At 45.9% G+C, this 12,750-nt stretch overlaps 1 protein-coding gene and 1 long non-coding RNA gene across 3 annotated transcripts in view; one reads left to right on the top strand and one right to left on the bottom strand.

Moving 5' to 3' along the window:
• LOC130361374 (uncharacterized) overlaps positions 1-9,615 on the top strand; it is a 49,593-nt gene extending 39,978 nt beyond the window's left edge. Inside the window, exons 2-3 of the long non-coding RNA XR_008890986.1 lie at positions 9,271-9,368; positions 9,483-9,615. This is a non-coding gene — a long non-coding RNA (uncharacterized LOC130361374). The remainder of the gene's footprint in view (positions 1-9,270; positions 9,369-9,482) is intronic.
• The window catches only part of WDR35 (WD repeat domain 35), a 105,434-nt gene continuing 102,107 nt past the window's right edge, over positions 9,424-12,750 (bottom strand). For both annotated transcript variants that reach the window (XM_056564259.1, XM_056564260.1), the window contains exons 27-29: positions 12,007-12,160; positions 10,675-10,915; positions 9,424-9,647 (exon numbers count right to left, since the gene is read on the bottom strand). In XM_056564259.1, the coding sequence (XP_056420234.1) occupies positions 9,494-9,647; positions 10,675-10,915; positions 12,007-12,160 (549 nt within the window). In that variant the 3' untranslated portion in view covers positions 9,424-9,493. The remainder of the gene's footprint in view (positions 9,648-10,674; positions 10,916-12,006; positions 12,161-12,750) is intronic.

Genomic DNA, 12,750 nt, shown 5'->3' on the forward strand with positions numbered 1-12,750 from the left:
TCCATCATCCCTCAGATAAAAAACTTTCCCGTCGTGTAGCAGAGCCGAGTCAGCGTCGGTTCTCTGCTATACGGGTTCTGCTGTACATGCTATTCAGTGTCGACTCTGCTATATAGACTCTGTAGCACATGTAGTGTCTGTAGTACACACGTGCAAGTTTCGACTCTGCTATACAATGCCGTGCAGCGTCGGCTCTGCTATACAATGCTGTGCAGCGTCGGCTCTGCTATACAATGCCGTGCAGCGTCGGCTCTGCTATACAATGCCGTGCAGCATCGACTCTGCTATACAATGCCGTGCAGCGTCGGCTCTGCTATACAATGCTGTGCAGCGTCGGCTCTGCTATACAATGCCGTGCAGCGTCGGCTCTGCTATACAATGCCGTGCAGCGTCGGCTCTGCCATGTGGCAGGAAGTTGCGTCTGAGGGATGACAGCGTTTTGGACGACGGAGTTTCGGATGACAGAGGACAGAGTTGTGGCTGAAGGAGGACGGCGATTGGTGTGAGGGAGGAGGCTGGATGTCATTTCACCTGACGGAGGACGGAATTGCGGCTGACGACGATTGGTCCGAGGGAGGAGGTGGGACGCCATTTCACCTGACGGAGGACGGAGTTACGACTAACGACTGATGATGTCCTAAAATGGACACCGTAGTCTGGGAACTTTATAAAGTTTCTAACATGGCCACAAGGGGGCACCACATTGTAAAAAATCATATGGCACAGATAATATACAGAAGTGGTCTCCGAATTGCGGACCTCCAGATGTTGCAACACCACAACTCCCAGTAGGCTGTCCGGGCATGCTGGGACTTGTAGTGTTGCAACATCTGGAGGTTCACAGTTTGGAGACCACCGATATGTAGTATCACATCTTAGTAAATTCACATATGCATGCTGGGACTTGTGGTTCCACAACACAGCAGGGCCATATAAAGCTATGTGCATAAGGCCTTTCAGAGACACTGACCTGTATTTAGGTTTTTGTGTGTATACTCCTCCCCCCTGCACCCCCACCGTACACTACAGTCACCTGCACACCGGTATACCGACCTCCAGACTCACAGCACATCCGGGAACCCGCCGGGTCATGTGACTCACCCGGAGCGGCTCCTATGACAGCTCTGCCGTGACGTCACCCGGAGGCGTGGCCGAGAGTTCAGTTGACTTGTCCATGCGTGACGTGTTGTTGTTCACTCTAGCGCCACTTGCTGGGGAATAACGGTATTACAATAGAACTGCCACCTCCCTCAACTAGTGAGGACAACGACGACCTCCATAGAGGATGAACTGCAGGGAAAGCTTGGACAGTAGAGGCGGCACTCACAATTAAAGGAGCACTCCAGAAATTAGAAATAGTCAATTTAGAACAGTCAAATTTCTTCAAGAAGGCCAAAAAAGTGGTCTCCTGTGGGGGTGGTCTTCTTATAGAAAATGGCCACTATACACAATGCAAGTCTGGTCTGGATAAGAAGGTGGTCTTCTCAAAGAGGTGGTCTCCTGCAGAGGCTTCTCTGTGTACATACTCAAGCATAAGACTATGGCTATGTTAAGATGGTGACATTTCCAAGCAGAATTCCGCAGAAATACTTCGATAGGAAATTCCGCTTCAGCAGAGTCCCATTCATTTCAATGGGATTCTGCTGCATCGCGCACACAGCGGAATTTTTGCGCCAGAAACATTGAAGCCAGGGAAATCCTGATTCCGGCATCTGCAAAAAAGAGTAGGCATGTCTATTCTTTCTGCGGATTCCGTGCGAAAATGCATTGCCGTCAATGAGACCGCGCATTTCCGAGCAATCCTAGCACCCGCCGGAACATTCAAATGTGCGGAATGTCTGCCCGTATTTTACCGTATGATAGGGATAGAACATCTTGAAAACAATGGCTGCTGCATGGGAATTCTGGTAAGGAAATACGTAGGGTGAATGGGCCTACGTACTAAGAAAATCATTGAGGAAACATTTCTCGCTTAAATCCTCTGTGGATCCGCACCCCTTCTCCATGGTAAATGGAGCAGAAATTATGCTGAATCAGCAATTCTTTTTTTGCAATATTGGTTGCAAAAATAAGCGCCAAAAATCGAAGTCCCATTGACTTAAAGGGGTACTCCCGTGGAAAACTTTTTTTTTTTTTTTTTATCAACTGGTGCCAGAAAGTTAAATTAGCAATACACAATATATTCACAAAGAACGAAAGTTTAGCCAGCACCACCATATTGTATAGTTACTACGCACACAAGATATGGATGTCAAATACAGGCGCTTATATCAGCAAAAAGGTGGGCGCTACACGCTAGGAAATGAGCAGCAACATATAAAACTCCACAAAGAGAAAAAGGAAGCGGAGCACTCACCAGTCCAGTCCGTTACACGCCCCTAGGCGCTTCGTCAGGTCGCTGAGAGCCGCTGAGAGATCTGACGAAGCGCCTAGGGGTGTGTAACGGTACGTGGCCCGACGCCTGGGCTCCCACAGGTTTCCATCCGCCGCCTCCCTGCTTGGACCGATGCCCGATCCTTGGATCATCACATCCGCGTGGCCTGCCTGCCTGCCTGCTCTGGACTGGTGAGCGCTCCGCTTCCTTTTTCTCTTTGTGGAGTTTTAGATTTGAAAATTACTTCTATAAAAAAATCTTAATCATTCCAGTACTTATTAGCTGCTGAATACTGCAGAGGAACTTATTTTCTTTTTGGAACACAGATCTCTCTGCTGACATCACGAGCACAGTGCTCTCTGCTGACATCTCTGTCCATTTTAAGAACTGGCCCCATAGAAAACCCCCATAATTTACAAATCTGTTCAACTTTCTGGCACCAGTTGATTTTAAAAAAAAGTTTTCCACAGGAGTACCCCTTTAATGGGCTATGTGATGACCCCCTCAGAATTCATAACCTCATCAGAAATTTCAATGCGGGAATTCCCCTGTGTAAACACAGCAGTGGAAACCCCATTTAATAGAAGTGTGAAGCAAGATGGTGTCTACACGGAATTCCTTGCGGACGACCATCGTGGATTCCACCTTGAAACAACAGTGTGAACGAGCCCTTGGTGTGTACGTTTCTTTCCCATCAGGGGTGAACGTAAATCATAGAGGTTAGGATCCTTTTCTGTGCCAAGGGCCATTTGGAGATTAATAAAATCACTAGCTGAGTACCCGGCGCTGTCCAGTTTTTCCTACTTCATCCTTGTGGGGGAGGAAAAGCAACGAAGGAGGAAGCTTTTGTCCTCATATCCTGTCCTTAAAGGGGTACTCCGGCCCTGAGACATCTTATCGCGGGGGTCCAACCACTGGGGACCCCCACAATCTTGTATTCGCCACCCACCTGTTTGAGCTGCACGCCGCAGTGTCAGCTCACAAACAGCCAGGTGGTGACCACGGGGCCGGAGTATCGTGATGTCACAACTCCGCCCCCGTGTGACGTCACCCCCCGCCCCGCTATGCAAGTCTATGGGAGGTGGGCGTGATGCTGTAAAGCCCCCTCCCATAGACATGAATGGAGGGCTTGTGGCGTGACATCACGACCACGGCCGCCCCAACCCAGCGTTCTGAAATAATGGTGACTGCGCGGAGATCACGGGGGTCCCAGCGGCCTGACCCCCACAATCAGACATCTTATACCCCATCCTTTGCATATGGGATAAGATGTCTAGCAGCGGAGTACCTCTTTAACCCCAGGGTGCATGGTGGCAAAGACAGAAACCTGGAAAATCAAATGCCAGCTCTCCATCCTATGGCTATCCAGGCATGCTGGGAGTTGTAGTTTTGCAACAGCTGGAGGCCCCCTGGCTGGCAAACACTGCTGTATACTATAACAGCTTCTATCACAGGAACAGTCTGTGAACTGCAATGTCAGGCAAACACTTGTGTAACATAACAACGATGACAGAAAACAAAAAAATTCTTTTTTTTTTTGTTTCTTCTTTGAAAATTCGACATAAGATATTTAATTGTGAAAATATTTCCTTTAGTTGTTCAGTATTTTCGGTAATTCCATATGCTTGTAATGCACTGCATAAAAGTAATGGATCCAATTGATCATTCTGGAACGATACGCACCAACGAAGTCACCGGATACTGCGACAAATCTGACGTTTGTTTTGGACGGCGGTGCTGAATTATATCACAGGAGAACAGACACAATATTTGTTTGGCATTTTTTTGGCCAGGAAAAGATGCCACAGAAAACTTAGTCCCAATACGCAGTTTCCATTAATAGTGTGTTTTCATTTAGGAATTTTGGGGGACATTTATCAAAACATGTGAAGAGGAAAGGTGGAGCAGTTACCCATAGCAACCAGATTGCTTTTTTCATTTTTAAAAAGGCCTCTAAAAAAATGAAAGCGATCTGATTGGTTGCCGTATGCAACTGTCAAAGTTTCCTCTACAAGTCATGTGACAGCTTGAGTCAAATTTTAACATGTGACTAAAGGATATATATATATATACATACACAGTCATGGCCGTAAATGTTGGCACCCCTAAAATTTTTCAAGAAAAGGATGTTTTCCTATGCACATGTTTATTCCCTTTGTGTGTATTGGAGAAAAAAAGCTAATTGGACATAATGTCACACCAAAATCCACAAAATTATTGGCACCCTTAGAAGGACGCCTTTTCCCAACAGCAATTTTAAGATCTCTCCACATGTGTTCAATGGGATTTAGATCTGGACTCATTGCTGCCACTTTGTTGTCATCCATTTCTGGGGACTTTTTGATGTATGTTTGGGTTCATTGTCCTGCTGGAAGACCCAAGATCTCGGACGCAAACCCAGCTTTCTGGAAGACCCAAGATCTCTGATGCAAACCCAGCTTTCTGACACTGGGCTGTACAGTGCGAACCAAAATCTGTTGGTAATCCTCAGATTTCATGATGCCTTGCACACATTCAAGGCACCAAAACAACCCCAAAACATCATTGAACCTCCACCATATTTCACTGTAGGTACTGTGTTCTTTTCTTTGTAGGCCTCCATTTCCATTCCATTTTTGGTAAACAGTAGAATGCTGTGCTTTACCAAAAAGCTCTATCTTGGTCTCATCTGTCCACAAGACGTTTTCCCAGAGGGATTTTGGCTTAATGTTTTCTTGCTTTTATATGTCTCTGTGTCAGCGGTGGGGTCCTACTGGGTCTCCTGCCATAGCGTTTCATTTCATTTAAATGTCGACGGATAGTTCGCACTGACACTGATGCTCCCTAAGCCTGCAGGACAGCTTGAATATCTTTGGAACTTGTTTGGGGCTGCTTATCCAACATCCGGACTATCCTGTGTTGACACCTTTCATTAATTTATCAAAACCTGTGAAGGAAAAGGGGAGCAGTTGCCCATAGCAACCAATCAGATTGCTTCTTTCATTTTTAAAAAGGCCTCTGAAAAATGAAAGAAGCGATCTGATTGGTTGCTATGGGCAACTCGTCAAAGTTAGTTTCCTCACACAAACACACATATATATGTGTGTGTGTGTGTGTGTGTGTGTATGGCATTTGTCTGTACTGGTGGAAAAACACAATACCAAAAATTTCTGGAATTTTGAAAACTGCCCCGAGCCTAAAAACAACAGAAAACTATGAAAAACGCTTAAAAACTAAAAGGTTTATTAGAATCTGTGCAAAGGAAAAGTTGCCCATAGCAACCAATCAGATCGCTTCATTCATTTTGCAGAGGCCTTGTTAAAAATTACAGAAGCGATGTGATTGGTTGCAACGGGCAACTGCACCACTCTTCCTCTACACAGGATTTGATAAATCTCTCCGCATGTGTGTCTGGGATTTCATATTTCCTCATTGAATCCAAGCTAACATCTGGCCTCAACATTGTTGGCCCAAAAAAAGTTGCCATGCAAAAAAAAAACAAAAAAAAAACACCTGTCTGTTTACAGCCTAAGGCCATGTTCACATGGGCAATTCAATTGTAAAAAATTTGCTCTCCTGGGCGCTGGTTCTCATGTTGCGCATGTTTCTGGTCCGAAGAGGACCCTTCCTCAGGTAAGTAGCACCTTACCTGAGGAAGGGTCCTTTTCAGACCAGAAACATGTTGTTTTTAGTGCAATAAAATATACTTTGGACTTGGAAACGTGTCCTACTGCTTATATCAGAGAACCAGCGCCCAGGAGAGCTCATTTTTTACAACTGAATTGTTCTTCCACCGAACTAGCGAAGCTAAACCCGGACGAGCTGAGGCTGCAGGCTCCTAACTGTTACCTAGATGTCTTCTTAGGTGTTGTGCTCTTAGCGCAACACCATTTGGTAAGTGGCTTTTCACCTACCTATTGCCAACTGCTTTAACATACTTCACCAGGGGGCGCGTATCGCTCTCTTTTCTTTTTTTCTTGGATGTTCAAATGTGCGGAATGTCCGCCCGGAAAATACAGGCAGACATTCCACACATTTGAATGTTCCAGCAGGCACTAGGACTGCACTGAAATGCGCCGTCTCAAAGACAGCAATGCATTTTTGTGCAGAATCTGCAGAAAGAATAGACATGTCTATTCTTTCTGCGGACGCCAAAATCGAGATTTCCGCGGCAAAAACATTTGCCACTGGAATTTGGTCGTGTGCACAGTGCAGCAGAATCCAATTCAAATCAATTGGACTCTGCCGGAGCGAAATTTCCGAGCGGAATATAGCCTGATGCTGATTTTATATGGAAATTGAAGTTGAATTGTATCAAGCATACAGAGATAAGCGGCAGTGCATGGACACTGCTTATCTCTCCCTGAAATAGGGATTTGGGACAGATTGCTCTTGTAGATTTAGCTAACTGAAGTGAAGGAGTGGGCCTTGGCCTTTTGGGCCTATTCTGTATAGCAGTTTTTTCCAACCAGGGTGCCTCCAGCTGTTGCAAAACTACAACTCCCAGCATGCCCGGACAGCCAAAGGCTGTCCGGGCATGCTGGGAGTTTTAGTTTTTAAACAGCAGAAGGCACCCTGGTTGGGAAACACTGTTGTATAGGAAGCATATTACATTACCAGGAGCCATATACATATTAGCAGAATTTGGGCTCTGCATTAATGGGGACAAATTAACTCTGACCGTTCTCTCAGATTCTGGGTGACCCTCAGTAATAAATCACATACCATTAGTTGATAGTTTTAAGAAAAGTATTACAAAAAAAACAATAATAAATCCCATAAAGCAAAATAAACCATATAGACAAAAGAATTGGGACACGTAAGCATTACACCTATGGGAGCTTCTAGGACATCCCATTGTAAACCCATAGGCATTAATACGGAGTTGGTCCCCCCCCCCCCCCCCCCTTCTAGGAAGACTTCCTACAAGATTTTTGAGGTGGTGTCTGTGGGAATTTTTGCCATTCCCCTAGAATAGTATTTGTGAGGTCAGACACTGATGATGGATGAGAGGACCTGGCTCACAATCTCTACGCTAGTTCATCCCAAAGGTGTTGAATGGGGTTACGGTCAGGGCTCTTTGGGGCCGGTCAGGTTCTTTCACACCAAACTCGCCCCTTCATGCCTTTATGAACCTTGCTGTGTGCACTGTGGTACTTGGAAAAGAAAAAGGCTGAACCCAAACTGTTCTGACAAAGTTGGAAGCTACATTTGCCCAAATGTTTTCGTATGCTAAAGAATCACTGAATCTAGGAGCATAAGGTCAAACCCCGAAAAACAACCCCACAGCATTATCCCTCCGCCACCAAACTTTACAGCTGGCACAATGCAGTCAGGGGGAGAACATTCTCCTAATATCTGCCAAACCCCTCACAGCTGATGGTGGAGCTTTTAGGAACTGATTTGTTTCAGTGATGGCTCCTGTTATAGTACAACGCTGGGATCCAGTGAGCTCTATGGTAGGGCTGGGTGGTATACCGGTTCATACCGAATACCAAAATTTTTGTACGATACCCAATTTTTTGTTACCATATAAATTTTAACCCATACCGCAATACCGGTTTGGCCCCTCCACCTCGGGAATGAATGAATCAGCCCAGCGCTGCGCTGTCCCCACATCGGGGAACTAATCATATGTGACCCGCGAGCGCTGTTCTGACCCCCCCCCCCCCCCCCCCAATTAATTATCAGCCCAGCACTGTCCCCATCGGGGTAAATACTCACACATCACCCGCAAGCGCTGCCCTCCTCTTCCTCCTGTTTGCTGCGGCCGCCGGTGCTGACACTCTATACCAGTGGTCTTCAACCTGCGGACCTCCAGATCGTTGGCTGTCTGGGCATGCTGGAAGTTGTAGTTTTGCGACATCTGGAGGTCCGCAGGTTGAAGACCACTGGTTGAATATCACTGGCAGGTTGAATATCACTGGCCGAGGCGGAACATCGCTGCGGCCGGTGATAGGCTGACGGCTCTCCGACGTTCCCATCCCCAGCGTAAGGCCGACGTCAAAATATGTGTGAGTTTATTTTGTTTACCTTTTGCAGCCCGGGCATAGGGATACAGTATAGGGATACCGTACAGTATAGAGAGTGTCAGAGCCGGCGGCCGCAACAAACAGGACGAGGAGGGCAGCGCTTGCAGGTGACATGTGAGTATTTACCCCGATGGGGACAGCGCTGGGCTGATAATTAATTTGGGGGAAGGGGAGGAGGAGGAAATACCGTTATATACCGTGGAACCGCCAAAATTTACAAAAATACTGTGATACACACATTTGGTCATACCGCCCAGCCCTACTCTATGGGACGACCCAATCTATCACATATGTTTGTAAAGGCGACTGCATTGGTAAGAGCGGTCAGACCCTCGCGATCAGACACTCATCCTATATCCTGTGGATAGGGGAAAGTTGTCTTTCAATGGTCAACCCGTTTAAAAGGGTACTCCGGTGGAAAACATTTTTTTTTTTAAATCAAATGGTGCCAGAAAGTTAAAACAGATTCTAAATGACTTCTATTAAAAATGTTTAATCCTCCCAGCATTTAACAGCTGCTGTATGCTCCACAGAAAGTTCTCTTCTTTTTATTTTTTTCTTTTTTTTTCTTTCTGTCTGACCACAGTGCTCTCTGCTGACACCTCTGTCCATGTCAGAACCTGTCCAGAGCAGGATAGGTTTGCTATGGGGATTTGCTCGTACTCTGGACAGTTCTTGACATGGACAGAGGTGTCAGCAAAGAGCACTGTGGTCAGACAGAAAATAAATTTAAAAAGAAAATCACTTCCTCTGGAACATACAGCAGCTGATAAGTACTGAAAGGATTAAGATTTTTAAATAGAAGTAATTTACTAATCTGTTTTTTTTTTGTTTGTTTTTTTTGCACCCGTTGATTTAAAAAAAAAAAAAAATGTTTTCCACCAGAGTACCCCTTTAATGGAAACTGAGCTGCAGTAACCCAGCATGGCTACACAATGAATGGAGCTGGGGCTTCTGATTCTGTTTGCTGGAGGGAGTGCCAGGTATCATATTTAAATTCCCATATTAAGATCACTGCACCCATTTATAAGTGGTGGATAAGCAGAAGAGTTGTTAGTGAATATATTATAATTTTTATTTACATTATAAAATGACAGGTCTGTGGAGATCACTCCGAGATGGAGCTATGGCAGAGAGGACAGAAGCTGTAAGCAGTGATTTCACGGTCTTGCACACCATGTTTGCAGACGCTGCACATCCAGAACTGATACTCCGTGATGGGTCTTCCTGAAGCAATGCACGTTGGGAGTTTACCTTCCACACTGTAGGAAGTAAAATAAAACTGGAATTAATATTTATGCAAAATATTTTGTTCAAACTATTTATTAGACTGGGGCTACACACAATAATGGTTATTGCAACCTTAAAAGGGTTTCCCCAATAACAGCATGTCTCATCTGTTCACAGGATATGAGATAAATGTGTGATCGCTCGGACGCCATGATCACTACAATTTTTACTGTTTTCCTCTGCAGCTTGCATGCACTACAAGCTGCAGAGGTGGCTCAGTCTTAGCTCCTCCCTCTTATGAAAGCTCTAAGCTCAAACCTGAATTAATATAATTGGATGATAATTCACGAGAAGGAAGAAGCTGGAGGCTGAGCTGTCAGTTTGCTGGTTGTGGAGACTAAACAGAACTGAGCAGCTTGTAGTGTAGTGTATTGTAATATATGCAAGCTGTAAAGAAAAATAGTAAAAAATATCTTATTAAAACCAGCTGCAGAAATATTTTATTCCACATTGGTCTCTGTTTATTGTCCCTCTGAAGATTCTCTTCTATTCCTGCTAAATTGCGCACAAGAGGTGGGCCCGCCGGGTGAAAATTAATATTTATTGGTGCTGGTCACGTGAGCGCTTGCACCTACTGAGAGCTCACGTGACCAGCGCCAATAAATATTCAAATTCACCCGGCGGGCCCACCTCTTGTGCGCAATCCTGCGGGGATAGAAGAGGTTCTTCGAAGGGACACAGCTCCGGACAACAGGTACATATTTAACTCATTGACCCCTCATCGGTCTCCTGTTCACCCACATTGTAATCCAGTGTATTGGGTTTCGTGTGGGTGAACAGGATGACTGTTTTCCTTTAATATACATCATTTGGCGTTAATGTATTCCTGCCCATGACATAAATAAACGTCATAGGGCGGGAAGGGGACAGGGAGCTCACTGTTCTCCGATCTGATATTAAAGGGCTATCCCAATGTTAGACCATCAATATTATAATCCCAGAAAATCCCTTTAACCTCTGTATTTTAAGGGCTTCGGCACCAATGTTAAACAAACCCACCCATCTGGGAAGATATCGACATCAGACTTCCTACTATCCTTCGGACTGTGCTTGGTGAAGATTTCCAGGGCGAGGTCTTCATATTGCTGTCGCTGCTCAGGGCTCAGCGTTTCCAAAGACTCCAGTTTAATGAATGCTTTGGACGAGGTGCCGAAGGCTCTGTTGGCGCAGGCGCAAAGTGCCACAAGTGAGTAGATCTCCACAGCAGGGATGATATCCTCATAGTCTCGTAGATGGAGAGCTGAAAATGAAAACATTATCGAAATCTAAATTATTTTGATAAAGATCATTAGACTATGTCATCAATGCGGGAACGGTGCTGGTCATGAATTCCACTCAGGAGCCCCAGGGGTGGGCCCCAATGATCAAACATTGATGGCTTTTCCTATGGATACAAAATGACTGTAAGGTCCTAGAAAATCTCCTTAAAATGTTCCATAAGGCAAAGTGAAGACTTGACTGTGGTCCTAAGTACTTATGTGCAGTCTTCCTCCAAAAAATGTTGACCTTTAGGCTGGGTTCACACTGTGGAATTTCTGGGCAGAATTTCTGCCGGGAATCGAGCCTGCGGCACTAGGACCGCACGGACTACATTGCCGTCTCCATAGATGGCAATGCATTTCTGAGCAGATCTCCCAAAAGATCCACCCAGAAATGCAATGCAGTCTATGGGGGCAGCAATGCAGTCTGCTCGGTCCTAGCGCCGCCTGCTCAATCTCTGGCAGAAATTCTGCCCAGAAATACTGCAGTGTGAACCCAGCCTTAGGCTCTGGACTACTCCACACCATCCAGAGTGTCCTCCCAACAGGTCTATACTGTGGATGCTTCCCCCAGAAATATCAATAAATCAGTAAGCCTTGATTTTTACATACTTGATGTGCATTCAAAGGGGGTCCAGTGGATAAATATGTCAGTGACAGCAGGGAGAATGGGGTGCAACCTTCATTTAACCACGACCCTGTCCTTCACCTTATAGTAGTTGAGAAGTCCATTAAGGGAAGAAAATTAGGACTGTAAAAGACACCATCCTGGAAGCTAAGGAACCATCTACTGCTATCTGAGTCAGGCCCCACAATTACTGAAGGAAAAGGAATCAGGAAAAAGGACCAGTTAGGAAGTGGCCCCTATGCAGCTCAATGGCTGTGGGACATACATGTGTAGGGCCACATTTTAAAGCGGCTCTGTCACATATACATACTGCCCAATAAATACACCAAGTAAAAAGGTAGGATGGTTACACAACCGGGTGGACAAGGCACCGGAGCACAAGTTATATATTGTGTTTATTGCAAATATATAGGAACACTAAGGTCCTGAAGACTTTCTATATACCTGTCCTCATGGCGGCATCTACATATCCTTCATAGAGTTGTCTCTGAGCCAGCAGGAAGAAGTGGTATGCCTCAGCTCCTCGCCAGGGGTTGTCCACTATCCGATTATCAGACAGACTGTCCTCCTCCAGCAGACCAGCTATTGCAGATGTAGCCTACAGAGAAATACAAGTTTATAGGACTGGTATTCACGGCTTAAGGGGAGAACAGGATTCAGAAATCTTGCTACATGGACTTCCAGTCAAGGACACCCTGTGATCAGAAACTTATCCCCAATCCCAGTGGCCTTCAACCTGTGGACCTCCAGATGTTGCAAAACTACAACTCCCAGCATGCCCGGACAGCCGTTGGCTGTCCGGGCATGCTGGGAGTTGTAGTTTTGCAACATCTGGAGGTCCGCAGGTTGAAGACCACTGCCCTATCCTGTAGGGATAAGTTGTAGGCCTCTGGCTGCAATGGCAACCCATCGGTACCAGACACATTCATTGCAGGAAGCCTCTTACTGTCAAACTCCTTTAAAGGGGTACTCCGCTGCTCAGCGTTCGGAACAAACTGTTCCGAATGCTGGAGCCGGCGCTGGAAGCTCATGATGTCATAGCCCCGCCCCCTCATGATGTCACACCCGCCCCCTCAATACTAGTCTATGTGTCACGCCCCCTCCCATAGACTTGCATTGAGGAGGTGGGACGTGACCTCATGAGGGGGCGGGGCTATGACGTCACAAGCTCCCAGCGCCATTTCCAGC

This window comes from Hyla sarda, chromosome 3 (genome assembly GCF_029499605.1).
Source record: "Hyla sarda isolate aHylSar1 chromosome 3, aHylSar1.hap1, whole genome shotgun sequence".
Taxonomy (NCBI): domain Eukaryota; kingdom Metazoa; phylum Chordata; class Amphibia; order Anura; family Hylidae; genus Hyla; species Hyla sarda.